The 23,260-nt window shown below is 43.9% G+C and overlaps 1 protein-coding gene across 6 annotated transcripts in view; it reads right to left on the bottom strand.

The window, feature by feature from the left end:
* Positions 1–429: 429 nt before the first annotated feature.
* Positions 430–23,260, bottom strand: part of scml2 (Scm polycomb group protein like 2) — a 172,658-nt gene continuing 149,827 nt past the window's right edge. For 4 of the 6 annotated variants that reach the window (XM_041211751.1, XM_041211752.1, XM_041211747.1 and 1 more), the window contains 3 exons: positions 6,988–7,026; positions 2,060–2,223; positions 430–1,926 (listed from right to left, as the gene is read on the bottom strand). In XM_041211751.1, the coding sequence (XP_041067685.1) occupies positions 1,801–1,926; positions 2,060–2,223; positions 6,988–7,026 (329 nt within the window). In that variant the 3' untranslated portion in view covers positions 430–1,800. The remainder of the gene's footprint in view (positions 1,927–2,059; positions 2,224–6,987; positions 7,027–23,260) is intronic. The other 2 variants (XM_041211749.1, XM_041211750.1) reach the window with 1 other exon arrangement.

Raw genomic sequence — 23,260 nt, 5'->3', positions numbered from 1 at the left:
ACCTTTAGACTAGGTGAGTCAGCATTTCCCAGTTGCCTTTCTGGGCAAATTGTTAACTTGATTTCCCCAATACTCCCAACCAAATCTAACTCTGCTCTGGTTAAGGATATCTGTGATGTAGCTTCAATAGGTTGGCACCTCATCCCAAAATATGCCTAATACTGCTCCTGACACATTCCTTTATATTCCTCATTGAAGCAAGGTTGGTCTCCAAGCTTGATAGTGACAGGGAATGAGTTATCTTCCAGGGCACAAGATTAGAGATTGTAATTATATCTAATTCTGCAGCTGTTGATACAGTGGTATGTTTAATAGATGCCTAGTTTCAGGCAGCTGTATATATTCTTAATGTCACATTCAGCAAAGCACTCATACTATTCTATTTGTCAGACGTATAAATTGCCAGAGATAGAAAAACACAAGACTGAAAACAGACCAAGATCATTTATTTCTTGCCGAGATGCTGTATTATGTACAGTGCTTTGACTATTGCTCATTATATTAGAGTTGCAATAGAGAAATGTGCAGTTAACACCAAGAATGGGACTGTTCATAAACACTGATGAGACGATGGTATTTAAATTATAACATGACTACACTTGAAGTATCATACATAAGTTTATATAACTACCAAATGTTTATTAACCATTATGCATAAAACATTTTTTCCATAAGTATGTCATTACCTATGCAAAAAATAGTTTTCTTACTAAGAGAGAGAGTTACCTTGTATAAAAAGGAAACCAGCAACAAAATAAAATCTCTACTTTCCCAGACTACATACTTATGTAAAATAGTCATTTCTTCCGATTAACATACTTATTTATGAAATACATTCAGACTGTTACTGGCTAGTAGATATTACATTCTTGTCCCTGATTTAATTTTTTTCACAGGCACAGATAGTAACACAGTTTACTATCAGTATGTTAGGTCTCACAGTGTAAAAAACATGGCTAGTTGACTATACATTATCAGTCAACAAATTACAAAAAAATAAAATTGAGGGTAAGAACGTAGTATAAATGTACAAACAGTAAAAGGTCTTTAAGATAACCTTCCAAAACATTGTGCTGGTCTAGTTTTCAATTACTGCATAACAGTGTAAACCACTGCCTGATCCCTTCAAGGGTGACAGTATAGCCTGGTTGATCATATGACAAAAATCATACGTACAAGATTGATTGCTCCACTGGAGCATAGGAAGAGCCAGGTAAGAATAGTCACAGGGTTTGCTGAGGCAAGAATACCTGTTCACTCAAAAAATCCTTCTAGTAATCTAGAAGCTTTGCATAAACATTTCAGTACAGTAAAATCCTGATGCAGATATCCTTTGGATTTTAGCTATTTTGGTACCAGGAGACTAAAAGCAGTTATGGATTAACAGAAACCTGCGAATGGAACACTGTAACACTACTGCATTTTAACACCAGAAAGATAAAAATGAAAGGTACGTGTGTTTAACAGCAGACTCAACTGTGTCAAAAGGTTAACAAAAGCATGTACAGAAACACCATAAATGCATAATATTCAGCATTTCTGCACCCTTGTTATTTGAAGTACAAAAAAAAATGAAACTTACACATACATCCTTTGACATTAAAATACAGACCCATTTCAAATACTACATTGCAGGATGAAACTGTACATTTTTCTTGGTTTAAAAGTCATATTAAATAGCAATACAACCGCTCCTCTTCAAGAGAAATCCTAAAATTATTTCACATAACAAAGAGGATTTCAGTGGCTTTCAGGATCAAAATTTCCATCAGTTGATGAAAGAGAAAATATTATCTTCTGTTAGTATTTTCCATGCTTCAATCTCTCAATGTGATAACAAAGCTTCAAAGCTGGGCCCAACTTCAGCCCCATGTATTTCATTATCATGTCACTTCGCAGTAAAAGTAATGCCTTCCCATCAATTTCCTGTAATATACCACAATACAAATGGTAAAGCATTAAATTATGTTTAGACAACACAGGTTCTAGCCCGAATGCAAGGCTGACTTAAACACACGGGCTTCAAAAAGATCTCCAAATAGCTCTGAAAAATACTTACATGTTTTCTGAAGAGATCTGCATGTGGTGCTAAAGCCTGGGGATCTGCTTCCCTAACAAACTTCATGACTTCTTCAATAGACCAAGTGGAAGGATCTTTGCTACTAGTTCTTGGGGATTCGCGTTCTGTCGAATGAAGGTCAGGTCCAGTAGTAGAACTTGCAGCTACATCAAAAAGGTTTAACATGAACACGAGTCTAAACATTTCCACTATGGATAACATTCAATTCAGCTGGCTTTTGAGTCAAAAAAAGATTCACCTGTGTGGATGTTTTTGTGACCCTTTCTGATAGCAAAATTTAATTTCAGCTTCTCAAAGCATTTAATTTTTTGAAGTATTCAATACAATTGCAGTCATTGACCATTTTCTACTGATTTTTGGTTCACCCAGCACTTTAAATTGAGCTGTGATGGCACAAGAGTCAACATAGTATTCAATCATTTCACTAAAATGTTACTTCAGAAGTATGCTGTCCTTACAGTACTTTGACTTTGTGAAAAGAAACATTTGAAAGTGCTACTCTATTTTCCACAGGCTGGCACGGAACCAAGAATGGAAGCCAAAGTATTGGATGCGCATCATCTAATGTCATTTCATTGTGGTTTAAAAAAAAACCTGAAATCCAAAGGACATCACATCACAATTTTACAACATTGAAATGATATTTGAACCATCCCAAATTTTGAATGGCTGCTAGATTAAAAATAATGAAGTTGAACTAAAATTCTGATTGACCACAAGACATAGGAGCAGAAGTAGGCCATTTGGCCCATCGAGTCTGAATGGCAGAGATGATGGCTGATCTGCTAATCCTCAACTCCACTTTCCTGCCTTTTCCCCCATAACCTTCGATTCCCTGACTGATTAAAAATCTGTCTTTCTCAGCTTTGAAAGTACTTAACGACCCAGCCTTGACAGCTCTCTGTGATAATGAATTCCACAAGATTAACAACCCTCTGAGAAGAAGAAATTCCTCCTCATCTCCGTTTTAAATGAGCGACCCCTCACTCAGATTATGCCCTCTGGTCCTAGACTCTCCCACAAGAGGAAACAACCTCTCAGCATCTACCCTGTCAAGTCCCCTAAGAATCTTTTATGTTTCAATAAGGTAACCCCTCATTCTTCTAAACTCCAATGAGTACAGGCCCAACCTACTCAACCTCTCATACTCAGGATCAACCTAGTGAACCTTCTCTGGACTACCTCCAATGCTAGTATATCTTTCCTTTGATAAGGGGACCAAAACTGTTCACAGTATTCTAGGTGGGGTCTAACTAGTGCCTTGTATAATTTTAGCAAGGCTTCCCTATTTTCATACTCCATTCCCTTTGAAATAAAGGCCAGCATTCCACTTGTATGCTATATTTTTGGGATTCATGCTAGAGGACCCCAAAATCCCTCTCTGCTGCAGCTTCCTTCAAGTCTTTCTCCATTTGAGTAATATTCAGCTCCTCTATTCTTCCTGCTAAAGTGCATAACCTCATTTTCCCACATTATATTCCATCTGCCAAATTTTTGCCTACTCACTTAACCTGTTGATATCCCTCTGTAGACTGTATGTGTCATCCTCACAACTTGCCTTCACATATATTTTTGTGTCATCCGCATTTCCCTCATATTGTAAATAATTGTGGCCCCAGCACTGATCCATGTGGCACTCCACTAGTTACAGGTTGCCATCCCGAAAATACCCCCTGTATCTCAACTCTGTCTTCTATTAGTTAGCTAATTCTCTATCCATGCTAATATACTACCCCAAACATCATGGGCTCTTATCTTTTGAAGTAGCCTTGTAGGCAGTATCTTATCGAACGTCTTTTGGAAATCCAAATATATTACATCCACCTGGTTCTCCTTTATCTATCCTGCTTGTTACCGCCTCAAAGAATGCTAATAAATTTGTCAGGCATGGTTTCCCCTTCATGAAGCCATGCTGACTCTGCTTGATTATATTATGCAGTTCTAAATTCTCTGCTATTATATCCTTTATAATAGACTCTAACATTTTCCTAATGACAGATGTTAAACCAACTGGCCTATAGTTATTTGTTTTTTGTCTCCCTCTCTTTTTGAGAAAGGGTGTTACATTGGCAGTTTTCCAATCCTCTGGGACTTTTCCAGAATCTAAGAGTTCTTGGAAAATTACTACCAGTGTGTCCACTATCTCTGTAGCTACTTCCTTTAATATCCTAGGATGCAACCCGTCAGGTCCAGGTGACTTATGGGCCTTTAGCCCCTTTAGTTTCCCTACAGCTTTTTTCCTGTGATAGTTATTGTATTTATTCCCTCCCTTCCTTTTGCCCCATGATTATTTAGGATTTTTGGTATGCTATTAGTGTCTTCTATCATGAAGACTGATGCAAAGTATTTATTCAACTCCTCTGCCATTTCCTGGTTTCCCATTATTATTTCCCCAGCCTCATTCTTTAAGGAGCCTATATTGACTTTGGCCTCTCTTTTTTATATACTTAAGGAAGCTCTTACTGTCCGTTTTTATCTTTTGTGAACCTTCCCTTCTCCAATCTTCCCTAGATATGGGGGAAGTGCCAGAGGATTGGAGACTGGCAAATGTGACACCCCTTTCAAGAAAAGGTGCAAGGATATTCGTAGTAATTACAAGGCAGTCAATTTAACATCAGTGGTGGGTAAGGTTTTAGAAACAATAATCAGGGGAAGAAAATCAACAGGCACTTGGAGAAGTTTGAGTTAATTAAGGCAGATTGTGCCTGACTATTTGAATTGTTTGAAGTAGTAAGAGAAGGTTGAAGAAAAGAATGCAATGGATGTTGTCTATATGGATTATAAAAAAGCATTTCACAAAGTACCACATAAAAGACTGGTTAACAAAACTGAAGTTCATTAAATAGGAGTGTCAGTATTGGCTTGGATAAAAAAATGTTTATTAAAAACAGAAATGGTAAATCATAGAATTGCTATAAACAGGAGGCCGTTCAGCCCATCGTGTCTGCACCAGCTCTCTGAATGAGCAATTCACCTCATGCCATTCCCCTGCCTTCTTCCTGAAACTTTGAGCATTCTTCCTTTTCAGTTGATAATTCAATTTCCTCTTGAATGCCTCGATTGAACCTGCCCCACCACATTGTCAGGCAGTACATTCCAGATCCTAACCACGTTCTGCATGAGAAAGTTTCTCATGTTTCCATTGCCTCTTTTGCCAATTACCTTAAATGTTCCCTCTCGTTCTCGATTCTTCCACTGTGGGAACGTTTTTTTCCCTATCTACTCTGTCCAGACCCTTCATGATTTTAAATGCCTTTATCAAATCTCCTCAATCTTCTCTTCTCCAAGGACAAGAGTTCCAACTTCTCCAATCCATCTAGGTGGATAACTGTAGTTCTTTATCCCTGGAACCATTCTTGTTAATCTTTTCTGCATTGTCTCTCATACCATCGTATCTTTCCTAAAGTGTAGCGCTCTGAGCTGGACACAATAGTCCAGTTAAGGCTGAACCAATGTTTTATATAAGTTTAACATAACCTTCTTCCTCTGTACTCTATGCACCTATTAATAAAGCCTACGATAATGTATACTTTATCTACCATTCTCTCAACATGTCCTGCCGCCTTCAACGACTTATGCACATAATCACTCAGGTCCCTTTACTCCTGCACCCCATTCAGAATTGTACCCTTTATAGTGTCTCTGTGTTCTTCCTACCAAACTGAATTACTTCACACACTGCATTGAATTTCATCTGCCACTTGTCCTGCCATTCCATCAGCTTGTCTATGCCCTTTTGAAGTTCTTACATTATTCTTCTCTCAGTTCACAAAGCTTAAGTTTTTAACGTTTGCAAATTTTGAAATTGTGCCCTGTACACCAAGCTCTATATCATTAATATACATCAGGAAGAGCAAGGGTCCCAACACTGGCCCCTGGGGAACTGTGCTAAAAACATTTCTCCAGTCAGAAAAAAACATCCATTAATCACTAGTCTGTTTCCTGTCACTCAGCCGATTTTGTATCCATGTTGCTGTTGTGCCTTTTTTTCCATGAGCTATAATTTGGTTTACAAATCTGTTGTGTGGCACTGTATCAAATGTCTTTTGGAAGTCCATGTACACCACATCAACAGCGTTACCCTCATCAACGCTCTCAATTACTTCTTCAAAAAGCTCTAAGTTAGTTAAACATGATTTTCCCTTAAGAAATCTATGCTGGCTTTTCTTAATTAACCCACATTTTTCCAAGCGACTCTTAATTTTGTCCCAAATTACTCTTTCTAGAAGTTTCCCCACCACCAAAGTTAAACTGACTGACCTGTAGTTGCTGGGCTTATCTTTACACCCTTTTTTGAACAAGGGTGTAACATTTGCAATTTTCCAGTCCTATAGCACCAACCCTGAGCCTAAGGAAGACTAGAAAATTATTGCCACTGCCTCCACAACTTCCACACACACTACCTTCAGTATCCTTGGATGCATCTCATTGGTGCCTCACCAACTTAAATACAGACAGCCTATCTAATATCTATCAATTTAAATCCTTCAAGTGTCTGAAATAACTCCTGTTTCACCATGACCTGAGCAGCATCTTCCGTGGCAAGGACAGATGCAAAGTATTCATTTAATACCTCAACTACGCCTCCTGCCTCGATGCTTAAGTCCTCTTTTTGATCTCCAATTTGCCCCCCTCTTGTTTTACCACCCTGTTACTATTTATATGCCTATAGAGGACTTTGGGATTCCCTTTTATGTTAGCTGCCACTCACTTTTCATGCTCTCTCTTTGCTTCCCTTATTTGATTTTTTACTTCCCCTCTGAACTTTCTATCAAGAACTTTAAAGTAATAAACAGTAAATAGTTGTTTTTCAGACTGGAGAATGATAAGCATTGGTGTTCCCCTAGGACCACTGCTTTTTTGATTTTTTATATATACATATAATATAATTTGCCGATAATACCAACCTTCGGGGCGTGGCAAACAGTGCTGGTGATACCAATTGACTGCAACAGAACATACATAGGTCAACAGAATGAGCAGAAAAGTGGCAGATGGAATTTAATAGGACATAGGCAACAAAGACTTAATGATACAGTTCTAAAGAGTGTACAGAGAATCCTTACGGTCTATGTGCGCAGATCCTTGAAGATGGCAGGACATGTTGAGACAGTAGTTAAGCAAGCATTTGAGATCTCCGGCTTCAAAGCAAGGAAGTTATGCTGAACCTAACAAAGCTCTACTTAGGCCACAACTACAGTATTGCATCTAGTTTTGGTCACCACACTCTAGAAAGTATTTATGCATACCTTGGGAGGGTGCAGAGAAATTCACTGGAATGGTTCCACGGAGGGATTTTAAATACATGGAAAAGCTGGGTTTGTTCTCCTTGGAGCAAAGGAGATTGAGGAGAGATTTTATAGAGATGTACAAGATTATGACAGTTTTAGATCAGGAAGACAAAGAAAAGTTTTCTTCATTAGCTCATTGTACATGGACTAGGGGATACAGGTTTAAAGTTTTGGATCAAGACATACAGCGACTAGGGGATACAGATTTAAGGTTTTGGGGCAAGACCAATGAAGTGAGCTTTTTTATGCAAAGGTTGGTAATGACCTGAAACTCACTACCTGCAAGGATGGTGGAAATGGAGGTGATGAATAATTTTAAAAGGAAACTGGATGGGAAGTAATTTTGAAGGGCTATGGGGATAGAGTGGGGGAATGGGACTGATCGAATTGTTCTACAGACAGCTGTCATGGGCCTGATGAGCTGAATGGCCTCTTTCTATGCCCTACAATGCCATGACTTATTCCAGTTCTCGAGAAAGTTGAGAACAATTTCCTCCAAACACTTTAGAAGCAGCTTGTGGTAGATAATTACTATTCCACATTCATTTGTGTTCCCAAATACAAGTTCTATACACAAATGGATGTAGCATTAAAAAACAAAAGAGGTGAATTAAAATAATTCATCCAGCATGAATGATATAATAGTCACTAAGGAGTTGTGTTTAAAACTGGGCATGATTGTGAGTTAAATCTTTCAGTGTATAGGATCTATCAAAAGAACAGGGAAATTGAGAAAGGAGGGGAGCAGTAATGTTGCTAAAAAGCAGAATTAGTGATAAAAATGAGAATCAGTCAGGGTGATGGGCAGCGAAAGCAGCATATTAACAAAAAAGCAAAGGATGCAAGACTAGAAAGAGTTGCCTATAGACATTGCCCGGGAGAGAGAGGTGCAGATGGTGTTAGTGCCTGGGGCCTGTGCCTTTGGGGGGCCCAGCCTTGGGCAGCACTGCCCCCTTTCTCAAGTGGCTGCCTGCCCGCCTCAACGTGTTCGCAGTTAAGTGCGCAGTGGGGTCTCTGCTCCGGGACAAAGTTTTGTAATATAAGCAGGTTTGGAGTGAGAGCCCAAGTTACAGCAAGATACATTCTGGATGGTGTATTCCACCCATGGCTGCGTTGTCTCCCTCCCACGCAGGCCCACTAAAGGACTACAGGGATCAAGATGGAGGAGTGGGCCAGGGAAGCCAGAAGGAAAGGCGGTTGTAACAACAAGGACACCCTGGGCAGCTGGAATGTTAGACAGGGCCCAGAAGGAGTGTGTCTTGCCACCTTTACATCCATCCCGAACTCCTCCTCAGTGATATTAATCCTCAGACCTCCAGGGCCTGGAGGTGAGTAAGCGCTGGTTGTGAAAGATGTATCAGGACATAGACTGTGCGGTTTAGAGCACCCTGAAATAGAAAGAATATCAAAGTAATAGAAAACGGGCATTGCAGGTTCACGGGTTGCGAGCGTGTGCAGGAGCGGGCAACAGTGAGAGCAGTTGTGCGCAAGGGTGGGTGTGTGCGAAAGTGAGTGTCTGACAGTGGCAGCCAGCGTGAGAAAGGGAGCGAATGTGCGAGAGTGAGTGACTGTTGGTGGGGTTTTCTGCATCCGCCCGCCGCCGCAATCTTCCAGTCCCGCCGCAAGTCAATGTACTTCTGGCTGGGGCACCGCCTCACACGCAGGGGGTCCTGCCCGTGACGGGGCTGGAGAGTCAGGGTTGTGGGTGTGTGTGTGTGCGCGCGTGCATGCGTGTGCGCAAGAGAGGAAGTGAGTGTGAGGGGGAGAGAGAGCGTGTGAGAGAGTGAGTGTGAATAAGTGAGAGAGAGATAGACAACAAACTCAGATTGGGAGTGCACCAGACACACCACAGACACACATGCACGCACAAGCTTCTGGATGCAGGGGGCCTCAGATGCACTTTCCCCTACTCTACGCTATTGTACTCACACCACTCCTCCTCCTGCTAGTTAGCTCTGCTGCTTGGCACATTTTAATGGTTATTTTTATTCATTACTCATTTTTTTAATCATCAATTTATTGCTTTGACATTGTTGTTTATGTTTTCTCCATACCTAACTCTTTTTGTGAAATTTATGTTTAATGTTGTGCCAAACCAGATCTCAGGCAGCTGCTATTGGATTTCTTCTTGAAGGGGAATGAGAGGCTCACAAGAAGTCTGGTAGCTTTTTAAAGGACTGGCAAAAGAGGTTATTTTTGCTCCAATAGCAATGGGAAGTGTTGGACCTGAAGTGCTGACTATGGGCGGAATTTTCCATTCCCCTTGGCGTCAGGTGTCATGGCGGGCTGCGTTTCCAGCCGCCAGACATCAGGAACGGCATTTTAATACATCTGCGTATCATTATCAGCCCTGCTTGCTGGAACGCTGATGTGTTTCACAAGAGAATTTAAAAGCAGTGCAGCTGGCAAGGTGAACTTCAAGGGAAATTCAGAGGTGAGTGCATATTAACGTTGCGCAGCGCTTGTGAGGGTTGCCTGTTGAACTTCAAGGTTGAGGCACCACATATTCAGGCGAGGGCACAAGCAAGTCACTTTTTCCTGGCTGGCTGACATGCGGTGATGGGGCAAGGGCTGCACGCAGTGAGGCGAAATGGGGGTGCAAGGGCTGCACTGTGTCTGAGGTGAGTTTGGTGGGGTGGGGGAGGAGGGGGGGGGGGGTGGGTGGGCAGCCTAGTCTGATGGTACTGCACAAGCACATGCAGGGTGGGGGGAGGGAAGCAGCCTGCATTAGGGAAACCTTGAATAAAGTGGCCTTTCCACCACAGCCGAGACAGTTCAGGCGCAGCCACATTAACATGTGTAGAGTTGGGCCTCTAGCTTATCTACCCACTCAAGTAATGCAGAGGCATGTAAATGCCACAAATGCTTCAGGGTTTTTCACCCCACTCCTCTGGCACAGAGTGCAAACTAATGATCGTTTTAGTGGACTGCAGAACAATTCGATGACTGAGTAAGTTGTACAATCTTCTTGTGAAAGCTGGCCAAGGAGCAGTTAGTCACTGGTGGAAGCGCTCAAAGCCCATTGCAATGTCTTCATTCAGCTTTTGACAAGTCTCCCCCATGGTTCAAGCTAACAGCACAGTCTTGCAGTGCAGGTTAGGAGTATGTCTGTGCTTGAGCTGAATGCACAGCATGCAGTCCAATGGGCAAAGCTGCCGCAATCGGTCAGGTGGGGTTTCGGGCAACAGTGCAGTGCATTAAACTCTGCCCATCCAAGTGCTGGCCAGCATTCTCTGGGATGTGTTAAGGGGCCTTCAGATTTAACCGAAAGAGGTTCTTAGTACACCCATGCATCTCTCCCTCTCTTTCATCTTGCAGGAGGGGTACATCAGGAGAATGGAGTCTGGTGACCTAGCTGTATGCTTCATGGCTTACAGGGAGCGGAAATGAAGGACGAGAGAGTGTCAGAGGTGCCTGGCTGGACAGAGAGAGGAGATGCACCATTAAGAAGAGACAGGTTGGGCTCCTGCGCAAGTCACTGGTCAGTACCTAGCTAGGCCCAGGGTCTATAGACAGTGCTCGCCATTCCTGCAGATGAACAAGAACCAGTGTTGTCAAAGACCGCGCATGTCCAGAAAACTAGTTGGTTACAAATGCAATCTGCTGCAGGATTTGGCACCATGTGGACATGGAGGCCATCCACTGCCAGTGGCTGTGAAAGTGACTGTGGCGCTCAATTTTTATGCCACTGACTCTTTTCAGGGCTCCACAGGTGGCCTCTTTGAGATATAGCAAGTCTCTGCACACAAATGCATCCAGCTGGTCATGGATGCCATATTTGTGGAGGCACACAATTTGCTAGGATTTGCCCAGATCTTAGGTCTCCCACAGGTGCCACTGACTGCACTCAGGTGGGGCTGAGATCCCTATGGCAACAAGCGGTCTACTACATCAACCACAAGGGCTTTTACTCGCTAAATGTTCAGCTGGTGTGTGACCATCACAAATGCATCTTACAGGTCTGCTCACTGTTCCCAATGAGTGCCCATGACACCTACATTCTCAGGAGGTCTCAGATCCCTAACATCTTCCAGGGTCCACAGAAGCTGCAGGGTCAGCTCCTTGGGGACAAGGGCTACAGCAGAGGATGTAGCTGATGTCATCTGTGCGGTGGCCTTAGACTGCAGCAGAGCGAAAGTACAATGAGGCACATGCTGCAACTTGCACTTTGGTGGAGCAAACCATCAGAATGTTGAAAATGAGATTCCGGTGCTTAGAGCAGTCTGGTGGAGGCCTGTAATACAGTCCACAGAGGGTGTCACACATCGTCATCGCCTGCTGCGCCCTTCACAACCTGGCGCTGCAAAGGGGAAGGGAACTGGCTGAGGAGATGGAGGTGCTCTATGTGTCCGCTGATAAAGAGAACATCGACAGGGGTGGGATTGAGGAGGTCCTTGAAGGCGAGGATGATGGCGCTGAGGCCATCGCACTGGCCAGATGAGGCAGCTCTCGGGAGACCCTCATAGCTGCTAGATTCATGGAGGATGAGGATGACATGCAGTGAGGAGACACCATTGATCCTCACATTGCATCTATGAATGTTTGACTCCTGTCTGGCTGATGGAAGCGCACCTACCCTCTGTGATAAGGCTCCTGCTGTCATGGAGATGCAGTGTATGGCCACTGTCCCTACATTCCAGGAGGACATTCCACAGATCCTCACATAGCTTATGCGAATGTCTGACTCGTGTCTGGCTGATGGAAGACCACTTGCGCTCTGTGAACAGGGTCATATCGTGGAAATGCAGCAGGGAAACTTTAACTTCTCCTGATCCTCTGACATCCTTCATGAGCTGAACCCTTCAGGACCACGCTGTTACCTGACACAGATGCTGAAGAGATGGAGAACAAGCCACACCTCAAAAGGTGCTGAGAGCACAGAGGAATGACGGAATTCTGTGCTGCCGGCCCTGGACATTCTGGCAACAATGATAAGCCCCATCGAGGTGCAGGCATGACTGAAGTGTCCAGTGACAATGAAGGTGCACCATCAGTGTATTGGGAAGGTTGCACAAAGCACACGGGAGAGGCCCGGTCTTTATCTTGTGCAGGGACCATGGTTTCATATCTGAGCGACATGAACACTGCTCATCAGAACAAGGAGCCATAGCAAGGAGACATTTTTGGGAATTTATTTACAATAATGAACATTATGTACAAGTGATTAACATGTGTGCCCATGCTTTGCAACTACACCTTCTAAACCCTGCCACTGCGTCTCGGTGCTCCCCTGACATCCACAGCGGAGATGAAGGCAGCCTGCTGACTGCTATGTCCTGGCTGTGACGACCTTGACAGGCGAACTCTGGAGGGCTGAAACCTGGAGGGCCCTGGCCTGCTTTCGGGGTCCTGCTGTGCGGCAGTGGTACCCTCCTCGGCCTGTGGAGCTGGAGGGGTCACAGGAAGAGGGGATTTGGATGGGCCCAACACTCCTGGAGTCACCTGGGTGGATGGCTCCAGGGTGTACACCTGCTGATCCTCTTCCCTGGTTGACTGCTTGAGAAGAAGCTGAAGTGAGATCAAGCTGCCCCCCCACTCCTCTCACGTCAACACTGTTGGAAGCCAACTATAGCACTAGTGATGGAGTTCAGCCCATGCAGCAGTGCAGGAGTGGTGATCTGGACCAAGGCCTCCATGGCGGCTGCCATCCTACCAGCATTGACCTCAGTGCGTTGGCATGCTAGCACTATATCTGATCGAAGGCAGGCGCATTCCTCCATCGTGCCTTCCAATCTAGCAGACATCCCTTCCTGATGTTTCAGGGCTTGCCTTTGCAGCTCCAGCAACTGAGGCTCAGCAGATTTCTGGTCTCCAGCAGTCCTCCGAATGCCAGAAACCTGATAAGTTCCTGCCACTGCCTGCTGTGGATCAGAAAGCGCAATATGCCCACCAAGCTGTGATCACGAGGCAACTCAAGCTAGGTCCCACCAAGGTGTCTCTCTCTGCGGTAGTGGAGGGTGTGGGTGAGCGTTGTAATGGATCTTCAATGAGGGGTGTCATCAGATTCTTCTTGACATTTCTTTGGGGCTTGAGTCGAGGACCTGGGTCATGAACCCCCTCGGCTATTTCCCAGATATGCCTGTAAAAGGGGAGATGATTAGTGCTTGGCAGGACATTGTGGAACAGGAAGTGACGTGGTTGTCTAATGGGTGTTGCACAGCTGGATCCTCACTTAGTTGAGCACCGCCAACCTCACCATCAGCACATGAATGGTCTAGATCATTGCTGACCAGCTGGGTGACTGTATTTCCAAAGTCTGTGGGGAACTTGATGTCAGGCATTCCTCCACCAGTCTGCAACCTCTCCCTTTTGTTGTGCCAGCTTATCTTACATGAATATAGATGGAGAGTGTAAGCAGGACATCTGCCAGGCTAGATGAGAAGGACGCCTGGCATGTGTGGTGTTGAGTGGTGCCCCATGGACAGGATGAGGACACAATTCACAGGGCAAATGAAAATGTGCGTGAGAGTGTGAGTGGTGATGTTCCTTGAACTGGTAATGAATAAGATCCTTGTGGATGTGCGATGAGTTTGTGAGAGTGAGAGTTGAGAGTGATGAGAAGAGTGACTTACCCTAGTAGAATGGAGATCATCATTCATCCTCTTTCGGCTCGTGGTAGCTGTCCTCTTTTGCAGAATGTTAGCGCTGACCATTGCTGCCACTACCTCCCATGCAGGATTGGTGACCTTGCTTGCTGGCCTTCGCCCAGAGCAGGGGTAGAGGACATGGTGGCAGGCCTCTACTGTGCCCAGTATGAGCTTGAGGGAGTTGTTGCGAAATCTGGGGGCAGCATGTTTCCTCCCTCTGGTAGCCATCAGTTCGCAGCAGCTCCCTATCCCTTGAAGAGTGCTAGCTCTTTGCAGGGGCAGCTTTTAAATATGGCATCTGGTTTACTCAGGCCTGAGGTGATGGCAGGGTGGGGAAAACAGGGGACACCTCACCAGAACCTGGTGTCTCTCCCGGGAATGCAAAATTAATGAGGTGGGATTGAGACAATATGGTGCAAAAACCCGCCATTCCAGGTAAAACGTCCTTTCCCCCCAATGTTTCTCTATAGATGCAGTCAGGCCAGCTGAGTACTTCCAGCACTTTCTGTTTATATTTCAGATTTCCAGCTACTGCAGTACTTTGGTCTCCTATTATATGTATCACATTAGGCATTTATAAGTTTGGTTAGTTTCAATTTAAAATGGGAAAAATTTTACCACAACGTAAAGTGTAATTTCTCTGTTAACAGAGCCAACTTGTGTGGATTATTGCAAGTGAATTGGTTGGTGCTAATCTAATGGAAGGTTTTGCCATTTTTAAGCTTGGATGTGAAACCAGGAGTTATACTGCAATAGGATAAGTCACTGTTATTTCAATATACTCTCATTTCTACACAGAATTATTGTTCATGGTGCTTGAGGTTCAAGTATTTTGGTTGTTACTGTCTGGATGTTGCATAGGGCCAGGTTCAAAGAAGCACAGGTGGCTAGAGTCTGGCTGGAGTCACACCTAGCACAAAGGAAGATGATTGTGGTTGTTGGAGGTCAAGCATCTCAGTCCCAGGACATCACCATAGGCACAACCATCTTCAGCTGCTTCATCAATGTCCTTCCTCCGTCATAAGGTCAGAAGTGGGGATACTCAGCAGGTCTGGCAGCATCAGCGGAGAAGAAAAGAGTTGACGTTTCGAGTCCTCATGACTCTTCGACAGAACTGAGTTTTTCCAGGTAATTGTTTTTGTTTTATTTTTGTTTTTGATTTCCAGCATCCGCAGTTTTTTGTTTTTATCGGAAGTGGGGATGTTCACTGATGATTGCACAATGTTCAGCATGATTCATGACTCCTCAGATACTGAAGCAGTCCTTGTCCAAATGCAGCAAGACCTGGGCAATATCCAGGCTTGGGCTGATAAGTGGCAAGTAAACTTCACCCCACACAAATGCCAAGCAATGACCATCACCAACAAGAGAAAATCCAGCCATCTCTCCTTGACATTCAGTGGCATTACCATCACTGAATCCCCACCATCGACATCCTGGGCGTTACTATTAACCAGAAACTGAACTGGATTAGCCATATAAATACAGTGGCTACAAGAGCAGGTCAGAGGCTAGGAATCCTGTGGCAAGTAACTCACCCCCTGACTCCCCAAAGCCTGTCCACCATCTACAAGGCACAAGTCAGGAGTGTGGTGGAATATTCTCTACTTGCCTGCATGAGTGCAGCTCCCACAACACTCAAGAAGCTTGACACTATTCAGGACAAAGCAGCCTGCTTGATTGGTACCCCATCCATCACCTTCAACATCCACTCTCTCCACCACCGATAATCAGTGGCAGCAGTGTGTACCATTTACAAGGTGCACTGCAGCAACTCACCAAGGCTCCTTCAATAGCACCTTCCAAACCCATGACCTCTACCACCTAGAAAGATAAGGGCAGTGGATGAATGGGAACACCACTACCTGCATGTTCCCCTCCAAGCCACATCCTGACTTGGAACTATATCAGCATTTACTGTCACTGGGTCAAAATCCTGGAACTCCCTGCCAGACAGCACCATGGGTGTACCTGATGGACTGCAGCAGTTTAAGGCAGCTGCTCACCACCATCTTCTCCAGGACAATTAGGGATGGAAATAAAAATGCTGGTCTGTGCGTGTAATTGTCTGACAAAGCCATGGTTGTAAAGTGTATCATACTGAAACCTGAGCTTTCAATGGCTTTATAAATAGCGGCATAAGCCAAGACGTTTTGCCAAACCTATATGTGAAAGTTCCGCCTCACTGTGACTATAGTTCCCACTTCTGGGCATTCGAGGGGTGTGAGGGGAGGGTTTTTTTAAAAATTCATTCATGGGATGTGGAGTTTGCTGGCTGGGCCAGCATTTATTGCCCATCCCTGGTTGCTCTTGAGGTGGTGGTGGTGAGCTGCCTTCTTGTGGTGTAGGTACACCTACAGCGCTGTTAGAAAGGGAGTTCCAGGATTTTCACCCAGCGACAGTGAAGGAACGGCGATATATTTCCAAGTCAGGATGGTGAGTGACCTAGAGGGGAACTTCCAGGTGGTGGTGTTCCCATTTATCTGCTGCTCTTATCCTTCTAGGTGTTGGTCATTGTGGGTTTGGAAGGTGCTGGTGAATTCCTGCAGTGAATTCTTGTAGATGGTACACATGCTGCTCCTGTGCATCTATGGTGGAGGGAGTGAATGTGGATGTGGTGCCAATCAAGCAGACTGATTTGTCCTGGATGGTGTCCAGCTTCTTCACTGCTGTGGGAGATGCACTCCTCCAGGCAAGCGGGAAGCATTCTATCACATTCCTCACTTGTGCCTTGTAGTTGGTGGACAGGCTTTGAGGAGTCAGGGGTAAGTTACTCGTTGCACGATTCCTAGCCTCTGACCTGCTCTTGTAGCCACAGTATTTATATGGCTAGTCTAGTTCAGTTTCTGGTCAATGGTAACCCCCAGGATGCTGACGGTAGGGGATTAATATAATGATGGTAATGCCACTGAACATCATGGGACAATGGTTGGATTCTCTCTTGTTAGAGACGGTCATTAACTGACACTTGCGTGGCACGAATGTTACTTGCCACTTGTCAGCCCAAGCTTGGATATTGTCCAGGTGCCGCATTTGGACATGGACTGTTTCAGTATCTGAGGAGTCGAGAATGGTGCTGAACATTGTGCAACAGTCAGCGAACATCCCCACTTCTGACCTTATGATGGAAGGAAGGTCATTGATGAAGCAGCTGAAGATGGTTGGGCCTAGGGCACTACCCATAGGAACTCCTGCAGTGATGTCCTGCAGTTGAGATGACTGACATCCAACAAGCATCTTCTTTTGTGCTAGGTATGACTCCACCCAGTGGAGAGTTTTCCCCCTGGTTCCCATTGACTTCAGATTTGTTAGGGCTCCTTGATGCCACACTCTGGTCAAATGCTGCCTTGATGTAAAGGGCAGTCAGTCACACCTCACCTCAGGAGTTCAGCTCTTTTGTCCATGTTTGAACCAAAGCTGTAATGAAGTCAGGAGCTATGGGGCCCTGGCTGAACACAAATTGGGCATCAGTGAGCAGGTTATTGCTAAGCAAGTGCTGCTTGATAGCTCTGTTGATGACCCCTTCCATTACTTTACTGATGGGGCAGTAACTGGCCAGGTTGGATTTGTCCTGCTTTTTGTGTACTAAACGTGCCTGGGAAATTTTCCACATAGCTGGGAAGATGCCAGTGTTGTAGCTGTACTGGAACAGCTTGGCTAGGGGCACGGCAAGTTCTGGAGCGCAAGTCTTCAGTACTATTGCCGGAATATTGTCAGGGCCCATAGCCTTGCAGTATCCAGTGCCTTGAGCTGTTTCTTGATATCACGTGGAGTGAATTGAATTGGCTGAAGACTGGCATCTGTGATGGTGGGCACCTCCGGAGGAGCCGAGATGGATAATCCACTCGGCACTCCTGGCTGAAGATTGTTGCGAATGTTTCAGCCTTATCCTTTGCACTGATGTGCTGGGCTCCTCCATCATTGAGGATGGGGATATTTGTGGAGCCGCCTCCTCCTCCAGTGAGTTATTTAATTGTCCACTACCATTCATACCATGGATGTGGCAGGACTGCAGAGCTCAGATCTGATCCGTTGGTTGTGGGATCGCATAGCTCTATCACTTGCTGCTTATGCTGTTTGGCACGCAAGGAGTCCTGTTTTATAGTTTCACCAGGTTGGCAGTTCATTTTTAGGTATGCCTGGTGCTGCTCCTGGCATGCCCTCCTGCACTCTTCACTGAATCAGGGTTGATCCCCCTGGCTTGATGGTGATGGTAAAGTGGGGAATATGCCTAGACATAAGGTTACAGATTGTGTTCGAGTACAATTCTGCTGCTGCTAAGCCACATTGCCTCATGATGCCCAGTCCTGAGTCGCTAGATCTATTCGAAATCTATCTCATTTAGCACGGTGATAGTGCCACACATGATGGAGGGTATACTCAAGGTGAAGGCAGGACTTCGAACCCACAATGACTGTGCGGTGGTCACTCCTACCGATAGCGTCATGGACAGATGCATCTGTGGCAGGCAGGTTGCTGAGGATGAGGTCAAGTATGTTTTTCCCTCTTGGTTCCCTCACCACCTGCCACAGATCCAGTCTAGAAGCTATGTCATTTAGGACTCAGCCAGCTCGGTCAGTAGTGGAGCAACAGATGCATGGAATACCACCACTTGCAAGCTCCCCTCCAAGCCCCGTGTCAGCCTGACTTGGCACTATATCTCACCATTCCTTAAAAGGTGGTGAGATAAGGGGCCCAGAAACAGGAGAAGCACCAGAGTCCATGATCTTTCTCCCTGGCTCGCCTACAGACCTCCTGATGACAGGTGATGGAATGAGGGTGGACAGTGGCTGTAGTATAAAAACTGATGATGGAAACAGCAGAAACAAGGTAGTTATGGAATGTTAATTTTCAAAGAGAGAGAAACACAACAGCTAAAGTAGTAAGGTCAAAGATTTCTAATATATTCAGGACTGTTTTCTCAAACAAGGTATTTTAGAACTGATGAATGAACATGCCATACTTAGATTTAATGAGAAATAATGATCTGGAATTAACTAATAACCTGGCAGTAAGGGAACACCTTGCAAAAGTGGCCATATGATTGAAGTTAATATTAGGTTTGAGAGGGAGAAGTGAGAGCCACAAATCAAATTTAAATAAAGCAAACTTTAAAGTAAAGTGGAATGAATTGACCACAATAAATTGTGGTGAATTGTTAATGGGAAAACCTATAGTTTAACTGTGGAAAATATTCAGAGATGGCTATGATACAACACAAAACCAGTACATGCCCCTAAAAGACAAAAAGCTCTGCTTATGGAATTAAGCAAAAATGGTCAGCAGCAGAAGACAGTGTCATGCCAAAAGAAAAGACTTATGCAAGTGGAAGGAAAAGTGGAAATCCAGTGGACTGGGAGGGCTATATAAAAAAAGTACTGAGGTGCAAAAACAAAATATGAACAAAAACATCAAACCTAATTATCTATCCACCAACTTAACATTCACTCCCTCCACCACTGATGCCTAGTGGTACCAGTATGTATTATATACAAGCTATACCGCAGCAACTCATTGAGGTTCCTTTGACAATACCTTCCAAAACCCCAGCCTCGACCAGCGAGATTGGACAAGGACAAGAGATGCATAGAATACCACCAATGGCAAGCTCCCCTCTAAGCCCTGTGCCGGCCTGACTTGGAACTATATCTCACCATTCCTTCACTATCAATGGATTAAAATCCTGGAATTCCTTTCCTAACAGCACTGAGAGAGAACCCCCACCCAGTAGACAGTAGCGGGTAAAGAAAGCAGCTCACCACTGCCTTCTCCAAGGCAATTAGGGGTGGGCAACAAATGCTGGTCTTGCCAGCGATGCCCACAACCCACAAAGAGAATTTTTTAAAAAGCGGTAAGGGGAAAGGCAGATGCAGGCAAGACTAAAAGGAAATGGGAAGCTTGTTAAATGAGTGTTTTGTAACTGTTCTCACAGTGGAGGAAGAGGAAAAAACAACTGCTACAAGGGAACCTGTAAGTAAGTCAAAGGGACTTAGTGGAATTAGAAGCTAAAGAAAAATGATAATGAAGATGATAATGGAAGTTAAAGTAGGTAAAGCTTCAGCAGTGGATAGCTTCCACCCCACGATATGAGAAGAAATTGCAGATACACCAGTCTTACTTACTCAAAGCTCACAGAGATTCACAAACTCTGCCATCAGATTTGAAAATTTGTAAAAATCATTCATTTAGGAAGAGAGTGAGGGGATAAAACAGTTAACAACAGACTTATTAGTTCAGCATCAACTATGGGGAAGTTACCAACATCTCTCAGACAGATTAATCGAGCACTTGAATGAATTCATCAAATAATCTGTATATATTTGTAAAGACCATGCCTGAACAAATCTAAGGGTTTCGTTTGAAGATGTCACAGGCATGATAGATTGTGAAGAGTCTATTTATGACTATATGGACTTTCAGAAAACATTTGTTGGGTTGAGCGCAAAACTATTGGAGATAAAGTTCAATGTGGGGAAATGGGAGGTCTTCCTTGAGAAAGAGAAATCGGAATATTTTCTTAATAGTTAGCGACTTGGAGTTGTGAATGAGCAAAGGGATTTAAGTGCCCATGTACATAAATTATCAAAAGCTAATGTTCAGGTATAAAAATAAGCAAAAAAAGTTAATGAAATATTAGCTTTTACCTCAAGTGTTAGGAAGTTAAATGTCTGTGTACAGAGCTTTGCTCAGACCCAAACTGGAGACCTGTATTCAGTTTTAGGACCAAACTGTAGGAAAAATATTTAGCTTTGAAGTGTGTTCAGCACAGATTCACCAAAACAATACCAGGGATTGCTCTCTCTGCTCATAGCTACTACTTCTAGGGGATCTACTGTCATGGTATGTCACACTTGTCTATTTTGTGCTATCCTCAGATGTGCACTGCAGTTTGTCTGCAACCACTCTGACGTCCAACATCCAACTCAACCTAGGTCAACCACTCTTTCTGCTGCCTTCCCCTTTTTCCTATGGAAGGGATCTCTGTGGTCTTCCAGCTCTGATCAAGTGGCCAAATTACTGACATTTTCTTTTCTGGATGTCACATTTTAAAGCTTTTTGCTCTTGCAATTTCAAGCACCTCTTCATTTGTCTGATGGTCTGGATATGGAATTTTAAGCATATGTCTTAGTATTGTTGGGTTCCGCCGACATGGAACAGAAACCCAGCAGTGTATACATTTAAAAATGTTATCCTTATTGTAATTTCTGATTTTTTAAACTGGACAAAGGTGGTTGACCCTCTGTCTGGGAGTTATCCCCAGCAGTCTTCAGAACAAAAGAATTCTCCTCTTTTTCAGGGATGTCACACCTCTTTGTCTAAGGAGCTACCAACAGACAACCTGTGACTAGTCAGACCAATTTCAAAGGGAGATACAGGAAGACCATTTGCATTTGATAAGCCAATCAGCGGAGTCAGTGGGTTTACTGAGACAATGACTTCCCAAATGCCAGACCCTCAACATAAATGGCACGCCTTTTAACCCATAATGGCTGTCACATTATCAGTCCTGAAAGCAAAGCCAATTCCAGACGTTAGATAAACATCCCCTTTTGAAGCCATTGTGGAGAAGGAAGGTCACATGACCCAAGACTCTGGCCTTTTAAATAGTTTAATATTAACTTTCTGAGCTGTACACCCAGTCTTGCTGTTTTGCCATCTGACTGGCAAGTCGCAAAGAAGCCCGCTCTGTCCAGACAGGACAATCGGCACATCTAACCTGACTCTGCTGGAAGATTTTGTACCATTAGCCACAGAACCAACTCATTCTGTGTGTGCTTACTTCATCTTGCGACATCAACATCATCTGAAAAGTGAATCTTACAACACGGAATCTCCAGCCAGCTGAACTTGAATTGCCTACGTGAAAGAACCCCTCATTGGGCTCTGACTTTGAGACTCTGGAACTCATGTGAACTAATATTCAGTTTTCTGTGATCCTTGTACTGTAAACATTTTCTCTAACTCCCTTTACTGTGTAAATGCGGAGTGGGTCGTTGCAGACACTCCTTTCACTAATTTTGAATGTATGAAATAAACTAACCTTCTGAATTAATCCTAACTCGAGTTTGCTGTGGACTATTAGTAAAATTGGATCACACAAAAATCAAGGGATTGAGAAAAAATGCGCCACTGCTTATTCTTTAAAACGCCTTCTGCTTACAGACAGGTGGTAAAGAGGGAAGCAGTGCTGTTTGAACAGAACCCCCCGCCCCCCTGAACCCCCGTCCTTAACAGCATCCACACTTCAAAGGCCTCTATTTTCTTCTACAGATCTTTATTTATTGTCCAGGTTTCTGAGACATACAGGAAAGTGGATAGAATGTAGCATCTTCTGAGTTGCTCCTTGTTACAAGCTTGAGTTTTCTTGTTGACAAATCCTTCACCCTTGTGAAATCACTTTTGCTATCTCTATCCTGCTTCTGACTTTGGCATTGCATTTATCATCTTGTCATCATTTGGCCCAAGTAGACAAACGTATCTATTTGTTCCAGCGTGACACCATCCACTTCAATATTCAATCTCGTTTCTTTTAATGTATTCCTTCTAACTATCATCGTTTTGTCTTTTTGCTATTCATACTCAATTCATATTCTAAGCTTCTAGATTTTACTTGATCTACGATATTTTGTACGGCCTCTTCTGATTCTGCAAGTAGCACTGTGTTGTCAGCATACCACAAGTTTTTTACATATTTGCCTCTAACTTTTACCCCTGGAAGTGCATTTGACTCTGAATATTTGCTCTGTGTACAGACTGAATAATTTTGGCAACAGTACACAGCCTTGTGGTACTCCTCTCTTCACTTGAAATATATCTGATTTTACATCTTCTCATCTGATGCCTGCTATTTGATGCCAACATAGATCCTGGATAAATCTCACATCTTTGCCGTCAATATCACACTTCAGTAGCACATTGATTAGCTTTGTGATAAACATGATCAAATGCTACATACATTCATACTGTGACAGAACAGAACCCAACACTGTATATTTTTATATCCCCGTTGTTATTTCTTACTTTCAACTGGACTTTTTGGCTGAACCGTGACCATTGAGATGGCTGACCCTCTGTCTGTGAGCTATTGTCTGGAGTCATTAGATCAAAAAAAACCACGCTGTAATGTCGGAAATGCACAGCCCAACTTCAAAGCAAGCTACACGAACGCCACTTGGTATTTGATAGAGCAGACTTGCTCGCGGAGTCAGAGAGTCTACTAAGACAATGGCCTCTCAAACATTCCTTTTAAACCATAATGGCAGGGATGTTAGCAGTCCTGAAGACCAAGCCAAATTCCAGGC

Source organism: Carcharodon carcharias, chromosome 18 (genome assembly GCF_017639515.1).
Source record: "Carcharodon carcharias isolate sCarCar2 chromosome 18, sCarCar2.pri, whole genome shotgun sequence".
NCBI classification, from domain to species: domain Eukaryota; kingdom Metazoa; phylum Chordata; class Chondrichthyes; order Lamniformes; family Lamnidae; genus Carcharodon; species Carcharodon carcharias.
This window is presented reverse-complemented; position numbering and strand designations above follow the sequence as displayed.